Source organism: Lonchura striata, chromosome 1 (assembly GCF_050655825.1).
Source record: "Lonchura striata isolate lonStrDom1 chromosome 1, ASM5065582v1, whole genome shotgun sequence".
NCBI classification, from domain to species: Eukaryota; Metazoa; Chordata; class Aves; order Passeriformes; family Estrildidae; genus Lonchura; species Lonchura striata.
In genome coordinates this window covers 86,230,297-86,248,253 of record NC_140703.1, presented here as the reverse complement: position 1 = coordinate 86,248,253, position 17,957 = coordinate 86,230,297, and the positions used below count along the sequence as shown (strand labels likewise).

General features: G+C 36.9%; 1 protein-coding gene across 8 annotated transcripts in view; it reads right to left on the bottom strand.

Moving 5' to 3' along the window:
* HERC2 (HECT and RLD domain containing E3 ubiquitin protein ligase 2) overlaps positions 1 to 17,957 on the bottom strand; it is a 103,475-nt gene that overhangs the window by 17,216 nt on the left and 68,302 nt on the right. For all 8 annotated transcript variants that reach the window (XM_077781525.2, XM_077781527.2, XM_077781526.2 and 5 more), the window contains exons 58-80: positions 17,845 to 17,926; positions 17,604 to 17,747; positions 16,937 to 17,027; positions 15,363 to 15,540; positions 14,848 to 14,929; positions 14,594 to 14,765; positions 12,534 to 12,678; positions 11,659 to 11,884; positions 10,765 to 10,936; positions 10,034 to 10,220; positions 9,143 to 9,283; positions 8,796 to 8,987; positions 7,359 to 7,512; positions 6,559 to 6,666; positions 5,368 to 5,499; positions 4,694 to 4,852; positions 4,484 to 4,602; positions 3,972 to 4,097; positions 2,898 to 3,053; positions 2,636 to 2,751; positions 2,320 to 2,518; positions 957 to 1,171; positions 539 to 716 (exon numbers count right to left, since the gene is read on the bottom strand). In XM_077781525.2, the coding sequence (XP_077637651.1) occupies positions 539 to 716; positions 957 to 1,171; positions 2,320 to 2,518; positions 2,636 to 2,751; positions 2,898 to 3,053; positions 3,972 to 4,097; positions 4,484 to 4,602; positions 4,694 to 4,852; positions 5,368 to 5,499; positions 6,559 to 6,666; positions 7,359 to 7,512; positions 8,796 to 8,987; positions 9,143 to 9,283; positions 10,034 to 10,220; positions 10,765 to 10,936; positions 11,659 to 11,884; positions 12,534 to 12,678; positions 14,594 to 14,765; positions 14,848 to 14,929; positions 15,363 to 15,540; positions 16,937 to 17,027; positions 17,604 to 17,747; positions 17,845 to 17,926 (3,474 nt within the window). The remainder of the gene's footprint in view (positions 1 to 538; positions 717 to 956; positions 1,172 to 2,319; positions 2,519 to 2,635; positions 2,752 to 2,897; positions 3,054 to 3,971; positions 4,098 to 4,483; positions 4,603 to 4,693; positions 4,853 to 5,367; positions 5,500 to 6,558; positions 6,667 to 7,358; positions 7,513 to 8,795; positions 8,988 to 9,142; positions 9,284 to 10,033; positions 10,221 to 10,764; positions 10,937 to 11,658; positions 11,885 to 12,533; positions 12,679 to 14,593; positions 14,766 to 14,847; positions 14,930 to 15,362; positions 15,541 to 16,936; positions 17,028 to 17,603; positions 17,748 to 17,844; positions 17,927 to 17,957) is intronic.

Sequence of the window (17,957 nt, the reverse complement as noted above, 5' to 3'; positions counted from 1 at the left end):
AAACACCTAAGGTTATCAGAGACTATATTCTGTTGAAATAATTCCAGGCACTTTGGCCATGTACTGAATATAGCACGTGAAAAAAAAATCTTATTTTCAAGTAATCTTTTGCTAGTTTACAATTTATGGGCGCTTGCATCATAATCTGAATTTTGTCAACATCTTTTGAAATTATGCCACCTAGTGATGAATTATGGCACGGGGAATCACAAAGTAAAAGGTTGGTGACCCACATACATCACATCTTTCCTATCCTTGACACTACCAGGTGGCACAATCCATCATTCAAAAGCAGCATGAAACTTCACATATTTCTTTAAATTTTCTTTAAATATATAAAATTAATTTCTTGTAAGCTGTTTGGTGACCACTAGCAGCTCCTCTCTCATTTTATCCTTTCAATCATGGCACCTTGTTTATTTCTTACAAATACATGCCAGTGTTCTGCCCTTTCATTCTTTGTATGCAGAAACACAAAGTTGTAAATCCGAAGATATTAACTGGACTAAGACGGTTGAGTGCTCCAAAGGTTTCCTACCAGTTTAGGTTTTAGCTGGTCCTCACTATCTCCATGGCCAAGGCGTCCATACCGTCCCTTTCCCCATGTGAAAAGGTCTCCTGCAGCTGTAATACAGGCGCTGTGGGCTCCCCCAGCAGCAATGTCAACCACTTCTATGCCTCTCAGAGACTCAATCACGCGAGGGCGATCACAGGGGCTGTAAAGAAAACATCTGTCTGGACAAAATTTCTGGGATAGATCACTCACATTCACCAGTGTAGGGAGAGCCCTCTTTTAAAGTAAGAATGAGGACACTTAAAATCGCTGAGTATTTGCTTTTCTCCAGTTTAATATCCTAATGATTTATTTTTGACTAGAAAAATTAAGTGATAGACAGCGACTATGATAAGTATACATTAATTGTTTTTTTTAAGTAACATTTTCATGTGTTACTTGCCTTCGGTTTCCATGACCAAGTTTGCCATCTTCTGCTTCACCCCAAGAATAAACTTCTCCTTCAAATGACAATGCTAAACAGTGCTTTCCTCCTGAGTTCACAGCAACTTTCTTTATGAACACGTGTTGAATGGATTCCAGTAAAGTTGGAGTAGAAACTGATTCTGTTCCTCCAATTCCAAGCCTACCACCTGCTCCATATCCAGTGGCATACAGCTTTAAAGTAAAGAATAAAATTTAGTTTTGTCTGCTTCACACAAAATTAATTCTAGAGAAGAATTCTTAATGTATGTACGTCAGGATGCAGTTCAAGGATAAGTCTAAAAACCCAGTTTCTTACAGGCTTCTTATTTTCTCTCTTTTGGAAAATAAGGAAATATTTTAAAATATTTCACAGAAAAACTTTGGGAAAATGTGGCTACATTAAAGTCAATAAGAACTCTCACTGACTTAATGGATTTACTGTGAAATACTAAAGCTTATTTTGTAAAACTATCAAGAGACCATAGCTTTGCACGATAGCATTACAAAATCATCTACTGCCTGTAGCTCTCCCTCCAAGCAGCACTATTCTACTTTTCTTTCTTTCTTCTGTAGAACATAAACACCTAAACACAGTTGCTTCTTTCCTTTCCATCCCACAGATGCAGTTTTAATTACTGTTTTTCGCTCTGTCTCTCTGAAAGTAATTTCTTTCAACAGAATGATGTTGAGAAATGCCACTAATCTGCTCTTTACCCTTCTGTAAATTAACAAGCATGATACTGACCCTAAGGAATTATTACAGTACCTCACTAGATGAATGTAACTGTTACACAAAGCTATTGCTAAAACTCTCTATCATATCCTTAACAGCTGCCACCTGTATAAAAAAAAAACTTTTCAAATTAATTAACTGATTTTTTTTCCCCTATACCTTACACTAAACTTCTGCATGCACTGAGATTCCTTTTCACTCAGGATTTCAGCACCAGGAAATTAGATCCTGCAACATCTAACTTACATTTAGCCAACTGTGAACTATCTCACATTACACCTCTCCCCTGTTAGACAGAAATAATCACCCCTGTTTTGGGGAATTCTGTGAGCATGCTGCTTGTACCCAACTTTGTTTGACAAAATCTGATCACATTTTTGAATTGAGAACTCAAATACATTTCTTCTTTCAGCCATTTAATGCAATAGTGACTGCAGTCCTACAAAATACTGGTGGAGTTGGTACAGTTCTGATTCTTAAAAAAAAAAGTAAAATAAAGTTACTGCTATCAAAATGCACACTATTTTTCATTTAGTCAAACCCATTATGACTGATGGTGAAATATTTCAAGAGAGCATTGATAAGTAATCATTTGTTGTATCCTTACTTTCCCATCAGCAGTCACTGCAAACAGAGTCTGTTCACCACCAATTAATTGCACTGGTCTAAGAGTGGCAAGAGCTTCACATGGAGTTGGGACTTTAACCTTTGCTCCTTCAATTCCACCAAGCTGTCCTCTGTGATTATGACCCCAACCATAAATAGTTCCACTGCCTCCAGCTGAAAGTGTCCAATCATCAGGTCGTCTGCAGGAAATGCAAAACAAAATCTTAAAGAGCTTTTTAAACGTCACATAAAAGGCACTCTATCGTTGTACAACAAAGTATCACAATACCAAACCAGTAACAGTTGAAAGAAATTACCTATTCATCCACTGGACAAGCTGCTCATCCTGTTCTCTTTTAAAGACGTCATGGCACTCATGAAGAGAATCCATATTTTCATTATCTGCCATTAGTTCCCGGATTTTCTTTGCCACCTGTGAAATATTTTGCATTAAACAACATTACTCATGTTATTGATTACTCCTATCACAGCTGGCATAAATTAATTCAAACTCAGTGTATCTTTTTACATGAGACACTTTCACATGTTCATTAGCAATCCAAAGTACTCCTGCAGTACCTCATCAAGGAAAAGGCGGGGTAAGGGTGTCCTTTTATCAAGAGCCACAGCAACCCTGGATGCCATGCAGTATCTCCTGAACCAGGCCCATTTGTGTGTCTCTGCACAGCAAGGGAGAGTGTCCAACTCCAGATCACAAGCAAGAGCCACAAGCACCTTCAGACAATCAAAAAACATTTTTAGAGAGGTATAAAAAGTATGCAATAAAAAGCAATATGTGTTTGACAGAGATGAATAGCTCATAGGTCAGTAGAGTCTGAACAGTCTCAAAGACATGTAAAGTCACCAAGAGCCATCTTCATTACCCTCATGGATGGGGCAACATCAAGTGTAGCTCCATGATCTCACATGGTTAGGTATCTAATCTCCTCTTTCAACACAAAAATTTTCATAACCTCCCTGTGAAAAACATTCTCAGATGAATTTCCTTTTCCACATCAAATCGCATGTGCTTAACATTTTACCCATTTCCAAACTAAGTCTCCTTTCTACAATTCAATGAATTTTCAACTGATTTTCAGTTTGACTCAATTTCAAATCAATGTTTCAGATTAATATTGTGAACAACATATTATTTCCTTCTATAAACTTTCAAGATTTTCTCCCTCTTAGTTTCTCTTTTATACTACAAATGAGTTTTTTTCACCTTCTCTTCTTCTTGCTGTTCTCCAGACTTCTTCAGCTTGTTTATTTTTACTTTACAATACAGGGTCCATTTAAGACATTTTCATTTTTTCCAACTGGACGTAAAAGAACCTTCAGAGTACTAAACTAACTAAATAGAAATATACAACATTCCTATTAGGAAAACTCAAATCACTTACCAAGAACTGTTCTTACAAGATGTTTTCCTGAGTTTCTCTGCCTAGCTAAGTACTCTTTAGTTTTCATTTGTGTATTTGAGTCTCCTTTTAGAAGCAGAATTCTGGTTATGCATATTTGATTCTCCTTTCAGAAGCAGTATTCTGATTTTGCCCAGTAAACATTACTGATATAGGACTAAGTGAGCTTAGCACAGCTCAAAAAAATCCCACAACTACTTCAATGTGGTCGTTACTGATCTTTCTGCATTACCTTAAAGAAAGGGCTGTGGAGCAATTGTTTGCCACCTCTCACAATGGGGTCCTCATAGTCAAACTGTCGCTGCAAAGCTTCTGGAAGACCTTTAACCAAAGCAGCTAAAGCACTCCCTGTGAAACTCTAGAGACACCACACAACTAGAAAGTTAGTCATAGTGCATGCATTACAGCAAGTACATTATTTAGATGACTGTGACAAAACAGAAATAACTTCCCAACCTACAACTAGCTGTGTGAAATACCATTTCCATCCACTTGTTCAAAACAAAAAAAGAAATTTTATCTACTCCTTTTTGGCAATTCAAAAAGCACACCTGTTAAGTCTTGGAATTAGCCATTTTGTCTTTTCTAAACTGGAATACTTTTAGCAGACTTGCAGACCTGTGCAAGAAGACTTAATCTGCCCATTTCCTATTTTGCCGTGAACAAAAAAACACTGTACATCAGGTCTAGCACTTTAATCTTAATATGAAAAATGTGAAGAGGAGAGCACCACTGCCTTCTTACCAAAGCTCGTGTTTCTCCCTCATTGTCCCCTAAGATCCGGTTGATGTTAATGGACTGGCCAAACTCCGTGGTGAGCAGCTTCCGCAGTCTCTGCAAGGCCCACATTCTGTGGCCAGCAGCTAAGGAAAAATAAGCACACAAAGAACATAATTACTTAAAACAATCATCACAGCTTCAAAAAAACAGACCTAATTTTAAGACTACACTCACCTAAGGCACTCAGTTGAGCACAAGCTGCAAGAGAAGCTGCCAAGCGAGGAACTATGCTCCTGTTGGAAGCAAAATTTAAGCGGAAATCCAACAAACACGTAACCAAATCCATTGAGGGACATGAAAGAATGCAACGATCTGAGAGAAGGTCTTTAGGGCCTGCAAGAAACAAAAAGGAACAACAGAAAAAAAAGCTGGGGAAGGTTTGTCCTCGAACTGAAATAATAACAGAACATAGGCAGGACTTAGTTGACCAAACACAGCACTCTAGAGGGCTAGTCTGCATGAGTTATCTACTCTACTTCCCTTTGAAGAGACAGGAAGAAAGATGCACTTTCATGACTTGATTTACATAATTTTAAAACAGATGGATTTTAAAAGATAAGGGCATTTCAGATGACCTGTGTCCCAGAAGTATCCTCTCTTCACTGATGAAGAGGCAAACTAGAGTGGCTACAAAATATTTTTCTCTCTTCTCAATGTACAAGTCCTGCACCTCTCAGAACTTAGCTGAAAATGCTTCCTAAGTATGAATGAAAATGTTTTGTTAGTATAAATGTAAATGAACTATTGAACTTCGGCATGTAAATACCACACAGTGGTAAGTGCAGTGTAAAAAGCAAACAATAAAATCTACTCTTAGCCTCCTGTAAATGTTGCATGTGATACCTTACCTGCAGCTGGCATGATAGGATAAACTGTGAATCGCCATCCCCATCCATTTACAGACCCATCACTGATGAACTTCCACTTCAATTCATCCCCTGGAATTCGCAATTCACTAGACCAATCTGACCACTCACGACCTGGTACAGCAGGCAAGACAAACATACTCAGCTATACTGTCTGAGCCAATACAGAGCCAGTCATCTATAGCAATTGGTTAAAAATCATAAACATCACACAAAGGCATTCAAGAAAAACAGCTATGTGAAGTACATGAACATAAATATGAAGATGTTACATTAAGTCTTAAAAAGTTCAGTTAGCACTGCTAGCAGATAGCCTAATACCACAAGTAGGAGGCTCTTGACAAGAGCTTATTAAAATCCATTGTCCTATTTTCAATTTATCTTTCACATTACAAAAATATTTAATAGCCTGAAAATTAAATTAAGCTTTACAGCTTCCAACCAGGAACCAACCAGAAATATCTCAGTAATGAAAGACCTTTGAGGAAAAATGGGTCAGCATGAAAAGCCTACATTATGACTGCACAGGCAGTAGCTAAAGACCCTTGCACATAATGTAGTGTATGGGTAGGTTCAACAAAATTTGATGAGATTAAAAATATTCCTCAAAAACCTGCTAGAAATTAATAGTGCCTAAAAATTAAATCAGAGACATCAAGAGTAAAGAGGTGAAGAATTCATGTAGTGTTACACACAAAGGCCAGAGAAGGAAACAGAAAGACAGAGTACCAAGGTATTATTTTAGACATTTGACAGCAGAACATCATTTGTCTTGACTGTATGAAGGCTGAAATTTCTCTAAGTACTACCTGAAAAAGGAAAAAGCTAGCAAAATAAGTATCCTTTTCCAATTTGTTAAAATACACTTTGATTATACAGAAATTCACACATGTTGGCAGGGGTGCTAAACACTGAATTTTACACTCCATACACTCTTTGGAAGAACGGGACTACCTAACATGCACTTCACAGAGATTCTCCATATCCAAAGACACAAAAATCAATCTTTGTGTCTACATCCTGCAAACTTTTTAGTTTAAAATACAGTATCAATTTACACAGGTTTTCCTCTTTAACTTTCCTCAAGAATCAGTCAGAAGCAGGGGCACATTTAATTCAGCATTTCGGAGTGAACCCCACAGGACACATTTGGGAAGCCCCCGCTCTCCGCACCTGACCGGACGGACACGATCCTGTTGACGCCATCCATTATGGTGAGTGGGTCGTGACGCCGCTCGGTGGAACACTGCCGGTCAAACTCCACCCTCAGCCCCTCAGCACCTGAACACCAACACAGAGTTCACACACTTCTACAGAGCAATCAATATCACAGACAAATGCAGCATTTTAGACATCCACATGAAATCAAACAGTTGTTTGGAAGCATAGTGCCCATTAATAAAAATAACTTATTTTGATTTAATGACATTATTTGCCTGTAATTTCTTCTCATTGCAAGGCTTAAATCACAGCAAGCTTGTGTGAATAGGGCTAGCAGACAAAAGACCATACCAGAACATTCAAAACTGAAATTGCACAAGACAAAAAATGTCTTTTTACAGTTAAGGCAGACAGCTCTCTGTTGTCTGTTATTTCTGGTAAGTACTAGGTAAATTACTGAAGGTAGCACTAAATGAAAAGACAGAATTAAAAAAAAAGTAGTATTTCCCTTCAAGACCAGAAGATGAGTTTTCAATTAATAAACCTGAAAAAGACTCGGTCCTTCTCAGCTTCATAACTGAATGGAGAACAGCAATGATGCAATTGGAATCACATCCAGTGAACCCAGAAACACACATTGTAGCGAACTGAGATTTTCATCAGCATATAAGAGATCAATACTTTTTCATAGCAACATGACACAACATTGCTTTAAAAGTTCAATACATATTTTTGTAAGCTAAGGAACAACTTAATGCAGGCAGGCTTCAAAATAATTGAATCTTAGCAACATAACTCTAAGAATTCTGTACCTGGTATTTTAACTGTGCCACTAGAAGATGTATCATCAGTATATGGATGGCTGCTCTCTACCACAACTGGTTGTGAAGAGAGGCGACCACTTTGTGAATCAGTTGCTACATCTTCTAGTTCCGTGACACAAAGCTCCAACAACATATCAGCAACCTAAGAAAAGAAAAATACACATTTTACAAACTGTATGTTTGATTAACCCAAGAAATCTAAGCAAATTCCCATTCTTCCCAAATTTAAAATAAGTAACTTAGTTTTGGAAATCTGATTCATAAACCATCATATTAACTCAAAAATACTCTTTTTGGTAGTGCCAGACCTAGAAAGATTCCTAAAACTAAAGGCCAAAAAACTTCAGTTTTCAGTAAGTACATGACAACACAAGTAATTGTTTTCCCTTACAGAAAAAGCAAACTATTAATTCTAAGCTATAGAGCATACACCAGCATGGAAAGGTATAAATATTTAACTAGTATGAAATATTGCAAAACCCTGTTTAGGGAGGAAATGCCAAAGGTACTAATCTTAAAAGAGTTTCTAATAAAAATTCTGGCTCCAAAGTACAAAAGCCCCACACAAACCTAACACTGTTCAGTTCAGTTACTCACTACTAATGATAAAGAAAGCCAGAATTAATGTATAAGTGCACATACAGACTGTACGTAATTTGACTGGGAAAACTTAAACTCAACATAAATATACATAGTTAATCACTACAAATTGGACAGGGGGAGTAACAGTTTTAGGAATCTTAAAAAAAATGTATTGTTACTCATTAGGAAAATTATTAGTTGAAAGGTAAAGCTACCAGAAATATTAAACAGCTTTCAGTTTATTACTATACACACATATTCTATAAATAATTTATGATTTGTTACATTCTGCCAGCTATGTCAAAAAAAAAAACCCACACCCATGGATACTTTTTACAATGTTAGAAGCTTCAATGCATGAAATGTGCATCTTAACAGTTCGGAAGATTTACTGTACCATTAACAATACAATACACTAACAGCATTTTTAGCTAGCAGTTGTGACTGCATCAATTTGAAAAATAATCTCAGATGCAAAAAAAAAACTCTCATCATGGAAGCTTTTAAACTAACATTCTATAGATCGAGTAAACAGAGTTTAGTTAATTCAGTTTCATTCCAGTATCCACCGAAACTTGGTCAATACACAAATACATTCTATCTTAATGTCTAATTGCAGCATCAAAAATGGAGAAATTAGTCTGACATCTGGCAGCAGATGCATATATTCATGTAATAGTTCCATTAAAAGAGTTAAAGCTCACATGCATTTAATTTCAGCTCAAATTTTTATGTGTAATAAGTTTCTCAGGATGCTGAACTGTACTTCCATTACAAGGAAGTATGCCAGCAAGTTAGTAATAAAAAGGGCATAGTTAAAGTGCAACAGAAACAAAACCTGACCTGTGGGTAAGCTGTGCCCATGCCAGACAGCACAGCTGAGAGAACATCTCTTCCCTTTTCGCCTGCTCTGTTGGACACTGCAAGCTTAAGCAGATCAACCATGACTCGTGTGTCATCTGGTACCAGCAGACTTGTAAACTCATCCAAGTACTGTGGTTCTGGGCCAGACACCTTACTCTGGCTTTCCACGTCCTACAAAGCAAGCAACAAACATCGTTCTGTCTTTGCATAGATTTTTAAAAATGCAGTCATTTACAGAGTAACTTTTAAAGCTCAAAACCCAGAAACATTGCTTGATAAAACCACAGTAAGGACTTAAGTTTTGAGAAGAGTATTGAAAGCATTACTTCTTTGGTTTTTGTCATGGTTTCTGCAATAATACTGGCAGCTCCAGGATCATCCGTGACTGGAATGAAAGGACGGGAAGAGGCAGCAGCAGCTGAGGGAGTTACAGCAGACGGTGTCACAGCATCTTCTGAAGGAACAACCTAGCCAGAGCAAATAGTAACCAATGAAATCTTCAACTAGACACTGTAAAACCTCTAAGAGTTTAAATATTTATTAGAAGGTTTAGTGCTCAAAGACAGCAGCAATTTAAAAACAGCCATAAGTTCAAAACCAACAGATTCACTGCCTGTATTTTTAGCTTTTATTCTATTTTCCTAGTGTGTATACAACACCAAACACTCCCCTCAATGGCAGCTGCTACAAAAAGCATACAATAAAACATCAGTGCCTGCACAGAAGACTACAAAGGAGAAAGCAAGCCTTGACAACACATATCAAGTTCATAGTTTATAAATGCAAAAGACCTCTACAGCAGCAAGCCTTTCTTTTTTCTGTTTTTGTTAGCAGTTAGAAATCAACATAGTGGAATTTCATTCAGGGCCTCATGTCTACATCAGTTATCTAAGTTTACAACTAGATTTCATTAAATAATGGCCAAATATTCTGCTATTCTTGACTTCTTTTTAATATCATTCCTGTAAAATGAATTCAGTATCTCTAAAATATTAGTAGAAATCATCACAATTGCATTCAAATGACACAATGCTTTCTGAAAGTTCAAAACTGATCTTACACTAAAATTTTAGTTTTTTTCAAATCTGACATGTGCAGACAAGCTAGTCCTGAAATTTAAGCATGAAGGAATATTTTAATCTCTGCTGCTATCAAACTGAGATATTTGTCAGCTTTACAGTTAAAAACTAATGAAGAAAAATAATGTGACACTTTACCTCCCCTCTCCTGTCCTGCCATGGGTTTGGGCTCAGCCGCTCCTCAATATCTCCCACAAGCACACACTCATCTCCATTTGCAGGGCTTCCTGCAGAAGTGGCATCTGATGGGGGGGCTGGTGATGAAGAGGGACATTCTACTGGTGCAATCATACTTGCAGGCATCAAGGCTCCAACAACTGCATCCCTGAAATCATTTAGGATGGATTAACAGAAACCTAATTATATTCCCTCGTTGAACTTGAAAAATTGTATTAGTTTGTCTTAACAAAATAAGGTAAAGTTTCCAAGCTGTAGAATCTAGAAGGCAGTTCATTGTTATTCTCCTCTGGACCTAATGCTTAAATACTTAACATGAGTTTCTATTTATATATTTTAGCACAAATAATCTGTTCTCTACTAACAATGACGGCACTGTAAAGTTTTATTGTTATTTCCACTCTGCCCTCTACTGCTTCCTCCACATCATCCATCATGATTTTCTTACATGCCTTGTACATTATTTACTTGAGCCTTTCTAAATGAATATTTTTTTCCCCCAGGCAATAGAAACTTCTTAGAGCATAACATAAAGCTAACATCAACATCAAAAGAAAATTTAGATGAAGCTTAGGCCCGTCCTGAAGAGCTAAAACTTGTTAAAACAATTTACATCTGACTCAAGAGTCCCTAATAGATGGTAAGCTATGTCATCTTTTGCTCTGCAACAGGAAGAATGTTTGCATGCCTACCTGGCATACATGATCTGTAATGCTATCAGTATGTGAGACAAAGCCTGCTGTTTGGCAACATTCCCATCAAGTGACAAGAGAATCTTGGCAAGGGAAGGGCGATTCGGCTTTGAACTGTTTGCCCCACTGATTTTGTTACTGGCAGCAGAAGAATCTGCATCTGAAGGAACACCTAAAACAAGGCAGGGGGAAAGAGAAGGTAAGCACTTTTTAATGGTATAATACATAAAAGGACATGGTTTATCTAATTTCCTGTTAAATCAGAAGAGATGACTGAAACTAATTCTACAGGAGATTCTTAAACTGCAGTGCCTACAGTTACAATATTAAAGTTAATACCATGGCTTTCCAACAAGGGCTTTCATAAAATAGTATTTGATCTTGTTGCTCACTTATGAGGATTAAGGCAATAACATACAAATATTTTAGTGATGAGCACCTAAAACAAGTTTTACTTACACAAACATTCTGAAACAACAAGAATATTTATTAGGTATAAAGTGCTTTGGTCATGAAAAAGCTTAATTTGCAAGATGTTTGATGCTTTCATATTCAACACAAAACACTGCTGTTTTGATTCCCTAATTTTTAACTCGCCTTAGAAACAAGAGGCAATGCATAAGATTAATATTAGCGTGGCATTCATCTGTCATTACATCCATAAAGATAAACTCCTTAGAGTGTTTGAGGAAGCATGTTGCATTTTAATTTAAAAGTTTCACTTTAATGAAGAGTTTTGGTTGGGCTTTTTTTACCAGAGGTGTATTTTGTTGTTTTGTGATTTTTTTTCTAAATTGTTTTCTTTAGCACTCTTCTATCACCTACTAAACCACACACAAAACAAACACACCAATGGCAGTAAAGGAAAAACAATGTAAGGTAACAAATACCAACCAAGATAAGAAGCACCTAAAGGGTCCCTCGCTGTCTGGAAAAGGACTGGCTCATGAACAGATGGTGTAGCCACATCCACCGTTGTCCATGCTACACTGTGGGAAGACCCACAGGCAACCCGAGTGATTTTCTGGCCTTCCAAGCCCTGGACAAGAGTGGGTTTTCTATTGACTGTGGTAGTTCCATTGCCTTGTTGGCCATGGTCATTGTCACCCCAAGCATAAACCTGCCAGGAAAAATTTCCACGTGTTACTTGGCTTCACTTCTTATCTCAACTGGCTTTCTTAAAAATCCCTAAGGAGAATGTTTGTGATTTGTGCTAGTAATCAAGGACACTGTAAACAATCTACTGTCATGACATTTCCCACCTCCATCAAATAATGCAGGCATTATCATACATTAAAAGAAAAAAAAAAAAAACAAAGCAGCATTTTATCAGATAATTCATAAATTATCACCAAATTATAACTGATCAGTTATCACAAATTACTCAATGTTCACAGTAAGTTAAAAGAATTAACTACTTAGTAATTACATTGGAGATCTGAAACAATACTATGATAAAGCTGAAAAATCTGTCCAGAATACTATGACTGCTGCTGCATTTCCAAAGCAAGAAGCAGAAAACTGACCATGAGATAATACAAGGAAAACACTACAAAAGTGACTATGACAAAAATGTTTCAACTCCAATGCTAACATTTTAAATGCTCATACTTCTTAAATTACAATCATGCTTACATTTATGCTGGACTTTTAAAAGCAAAGATAGGTAATTCTTATTTCATTTAATTGGCACCAATACTGTTATACTTTCCTTCCTGAACAGTTTATTCCTTTCTGCATGGGGCAAAGGAAGGTGGCACACAACATACCTGTCCAGTGTCAGTCACTGCCAGACAGTGGAGTGCTCCTACAGCCACGTGCACAATTTTTTTACCCCTCAGTCCTTCCACAACCTGCGGCTTTCGTACATGCACGTCTGTGCCATGGCCTAGCCTGAAGTAGTCACCCTTACCCCTGCAACAGACAGTAAATGTAACACTCAGAACAACTGGGCTGTTTACACACTCCTCTTCAAGGCAGGTTCCCGACTGAATATACTTCATATATCACTGCCAGAAACACACACACACGAACTAGCAAATGCTTCAAAACTGAATGCCCAAAGGAATAAGAATGAGGATAACTGCAGTTCTATTACACTGTAGCTTCTCACCTCAATACAGAAGTGCATAATTATTACTATTTTTTGTATGCAAAGCAACTGATAGTACATTAATTTTCCTCTGCTGCAGAAACATTACAATTATAACCACTTTGAAAATTCACATGGTTTGGTAAGCCTTGGGCATATTTAACTACTGAGGATAAACCTAACAATAGAACCTTTAACCTAAGTCTGCTCCCATGGAAAAAATAACACAGGGAACTAAAATGTTTTCAGAATTGTGGGTTTTTTTCACATTGTTGGAAGCCTCAATATAGATTCTGAGGTCTCCATAATTTAAATTCATCCAAAATTGTTATACACAAATAGCACTAAAAAAATAGCATACACAAAAGTAAACACCTTAAAATTCTTCCACTAAGAATGCCATTAAAGAAAAAAAAAAAAAACCCTGATATTTCTTCTACTATGTTTTTGGTAACCAGTCACTCAGTTCTTTTGCTCACCACCAATTTTTCTGAAGAAAGGTTATATTATGCTGGAGAGAAGCATGATATAGAGTACTGTTATCTACCTAAAGTTATAACCCAGAAGTGATGATTTTTTTCTTCAAACCATTACAAATTCAAGAAGAATAAAAGTTTAAAAGCAATTCAGCCATCCCCAGTTGAAACAGACCCAAAAATCTCCTTATAGACCTGTAATGTCATGAAATAGCTGTAGATTTTTGACAAGATGTAGCAGTGTTGAGAAAAACTAGGGCAAGGAAGAAACAAATAAGAATTTTGACATGAGTTCTTAATTAAAAAAAGAGACTGTCAAATTATCTTTCCTCTTGGCTCCTTTTGTCACTACAAAAAAAAATTGGACAGAAAGCAGGAGAAATACAATTTCCAATGGCCACTCAGCACAACAACATCTCTGTTAAAAACTTCTCTTCCCTTTAACAGGAGTAACTTATAAAAATGAAAGCTTTGAGGATTTCTCTTTATGTTACTCAGCAACTGCTACAACACAACAAAAATTATTGGTTTATGTCTACTTAGTTTTGATATACATCAAATAGGTCACAGTCTTATTACACAAGCATGGGGTAAGACCTTGATCTGATTAGTGCCCTGAAGTTGACCTGCCTTGCAGTAAGCGTTCAGATTTCACAAAAAGGTTTAAAAATTCTAAAAGTGAGATTTGTGTTCAAAACAAAGCAGAAGCAAGCAGGCCAAGAGGAGAAAAATAAAACCATATCTGAGTAGCTCTCAGTAATCATCTTGTACCAATTGTTGCTCCAAGACTTCCTTACTGACAAGTCAGTGGCCTTCTGAGCAGCAACAAGCTGTTGTTGTGCTCCTGTGTTCCCAAGGACGTTTTTCTTGTTTGCCCTGAATTTCAGCTTACCTCCTTACTCTCCTGCATCCTTACTCTCTCAAGTCTCTGCTTTAGCTGTAAGCTTCATAGTCCAAGCTATGGCTCTCAAGTTTTCTTTTCCTCTCCACTCTTAACATTCCTTTACATGTCTCACGGTAATCAAGAGAAGAAATTATCTTCCCTTTCTGGCTGTAATTCAATAGGAGCCAGGCATTCTAACAGAGTAGACAAACAAGAAAGCGTGCTACAGTGTCAATCACTGAATGGATGCAGCTCGCCTGGAAGAGCTGCCAGTTTACAAGACAAAGCACACAGGTAAGGCACAAATGGAGTCAAAAAAGCATTAAATACAGTACAGAGCAACTGCTTTGGTAATACTTCCTGGCAAATGTAACATACCATGTCCATACCACTCCTGACTTGGTCAGTGCCAATGAGAACTGTGCACCACACTCAATCTGACAAACGCCTTGGCCGTTCAGTCTTTCAATGTTCTGAGGAATGTTGCATCCTTCACTTCCTCCTCGGCCCAGTTTTCCAAAATCACCATCACCCCAAGAAAACACCAAACCTAACAAACATCAAATTGCAGGTCAAACAATGATCACAGTACTCCCAGATGCTAGAAAGTTTCTGAAACAAGATATCCTTACCTTCATCTGTCAAAGCAAGAGTCTGAGCATCTCTGCTTCCACATGCAACCTGAATGACTCTGTGGCCAAGGAGCACTTTAACCTACAAAACAGAAGGAGTAAGAAAGAAGTTTTCAAAGAAATTATGTTTTAAAACCTTACAAACATGTCCAAGGTCTTATGACTCATCTTGGTCATTGTGCCCAGCCTGAGAAAGAACTACCCAGCCACGTCCAAAATCCAACATTGCTACTTGGCAGCTTCCAGCTATGCATCAAAGTAGATGCAGGACATGAATGCTGAAAGCAACACTTTTTGCTGATTTTTAATCACTTCCCAAGAAAGAGACTGGATCTTTTTGGCCTTTCTAAAATACCTTTACTTTCACTAGAGGTAAGGGTAGCTAAACCTAATTTAGATCACTGCAAAGCAACATCTTCATATTGCCTTTACGGTTTTTGCTACTTTAACTTCATGCTGCTATCATTTGTTAAACATGTTTGCATTTCATCAGAAACAAGAAACATTGATTTTACCATTTTAGGCTTCAGCTGTGTGGTATTATCTCCATGTCCTAGTCTTCCATACTCTCCAAGACCCCAGGTATACAGCTCCCCACTAGAGGTAATAGCAGCACTGTGGGAACTGCCACAGGCAATATCACGGATGCGTTTGGTTTTCAATGCTTCTATCAGCCTGGGTTTATCACAGTTCCTGAAGAAAATTAACAACAAATCCATTGTGTTAATTATAAAATAGCCATACAATACACTCCAACTATTGCAATACAAATTGTGTAACAACTAACAGCAATCTCAAGATAAAGTAATATGCAACACACTGATTCCAAGATGTACTCTACAGCAGCACCATAAATCCAAGGTTTACACTATTTTAATGTACTTCAAAGTTTATTTAAAGAATATTTTATGTATATGCTGCCAAACTGAGGTGAGAAATTCAAAATCAATCAACTAAACAGCACATAATAGAAAGTGAAAACCAATTTAGTGTCACTTCCCAAAGTTTAATGCATTATTAGCAGTGAACACACAGTAACATTAAGACATGACATTCCCACCCCAACTTTGCTCTTCACAACAGAGAAATCAAAACTAGGATTTACTGTTATACTTCTATGCGAGTACTGCTAACATTTATTTTTCATGTGATTACAGTGTTCTCTTAATTCCAAAAAAAGGATTCAACTAAAGATATCCAAATATATTGGCGTACCAAAACCACTAATAAGATTCTACCAAATTATGCATGGCCTCTGGAAATATTGCTACTATGAAATGCCCAGAAGTTCCAAATCTCACTTTCAGTAAAATTACATAAAACATGAGTCAGTTGAGCAATAAACAGTAATACTGCTCTCATCTAGACTTCCCTTTTCACTAGTCTGACCCAGCCTTATAAAAATGTATTTGCTGTAGCATATTACCCATCTGATTTTATTTTGTATGTATTATGGGCAGGTCCTCAAAATACACCAGTATGACAAAAGTATTTACCAATGGGCTTTGTTTATCAAGGTTTTTTCTTTCAAAATACTGTTCTGTGGGTACATACAAAGTAAAATCTTAGAAAATTCAAATTTTTCTTAAAACTATCCCGTGGAAGATTAAACTACTATTATTAAAAAGTGGAAGAAGTTTATTTCTGACTAACAAGTCTGTGAACTGAAGTCTAAAGAAAGGGCTACAAAATGACAGCTTAAACTATGTTACACTGTTAGCTCAGGAATACAAAATTGCTATGGTTTTACTCCTCGAAGCACTTCTGAAAACTGTACCTTAAAAAAAAGTAAACCGAAACTGCATGTCCAAAATTATAGAATTTCTGGAATTTCATTAGAGCAATTTGAAAATACTCATTAAGACTTTACCCATCTTTATTATATTAATTGAATGCCTCCTATCTAAATGGCTGAAGCCTGCTACAAATGTTGCACCATAAATTGGAATATACCATGGAAAAGAAAGTCTTCTTATAAATCATGTATTAAAAATACTGTTGTTGTCAATAGTGGTGGTCAATTGTGCTGTAACATGCAACACGCAACACAAATCTTTTACTGAAATATAGAAAAAATTTATAAACTTACATTCGACTGAAGTGACCAAGTTTTCCATCATCTCCTTCACCCCATGAAAACACCTTTCCATCAACAGTCAATGCCATAGCATGCCGGCCACCTGAAATTGTAAACATAAATTTACATTTTTGAGCTTTCAAACAGGCAGCAGGTCTTAGTAACAACTTAACATTGCTGTTCTTCTACAATACAATTGCATGAGCCTTCCAGCTCCACAGACATTACTTATGTTCTTTGGAGCTTTTATGTGATTTAATTTTAAATAAAAAAATTGTGACAGTAGGTCTCCTGGCACACTTAAAAACAAAAAACCACCAAACCAATAATCATTCAATTTACTATATACAGAGCTGCAAGAAAAAAAAAATGAGAAAAACAAACCCACCATTTTAAAATATTAAAAATGAAAACACTTTCAACCAAATGGAAATACCAAAGTAATACTCCAGCAAATAAGAAAACTTGTAAGGTCTAAATTCACAGATTTAGCAACAGAACCATTAGATTTAATCTGACACTGTATACAACAGACAGAATTCAATAACTTGCATTTATTAAAAACAAAAAAAAAGAATCTGATATGCTAGGGCACCACAGCACCCAAGGAAACTGCAAAGAACTATTTTCAGGCTGAATATGTTACATTTATGTATATAAGGACAGCAATAGTCAGTACCTGAGTGAACAGCCACCTTCTTTACCACATAGTTGCTGAGAGCTGTAATCTGGCGGGGAATAGGCACAGTTCCACTGGATATTCCTAAACCCAGCCTCCCATTTGTGGCTTCTCCACAGGCATACACTTTACCCTCTACAGTCACTAAAATGAAAAAAAAGTTTGAAACACCATTAGTGTTTCACAATTCAGAATCTGTTTCTGCCCTTAAATATTGACATTTATTTTCAACTTAGGTTACCTGCAAAAAGGCTTTTGGATCCTCCAGCTACTTGCACAACATTCAAGGCAGACAGGGTTTCAGAAAAGGAAGGGACTTTTATCTAGAGCAGGCAGGAGATGGAACCATTACAA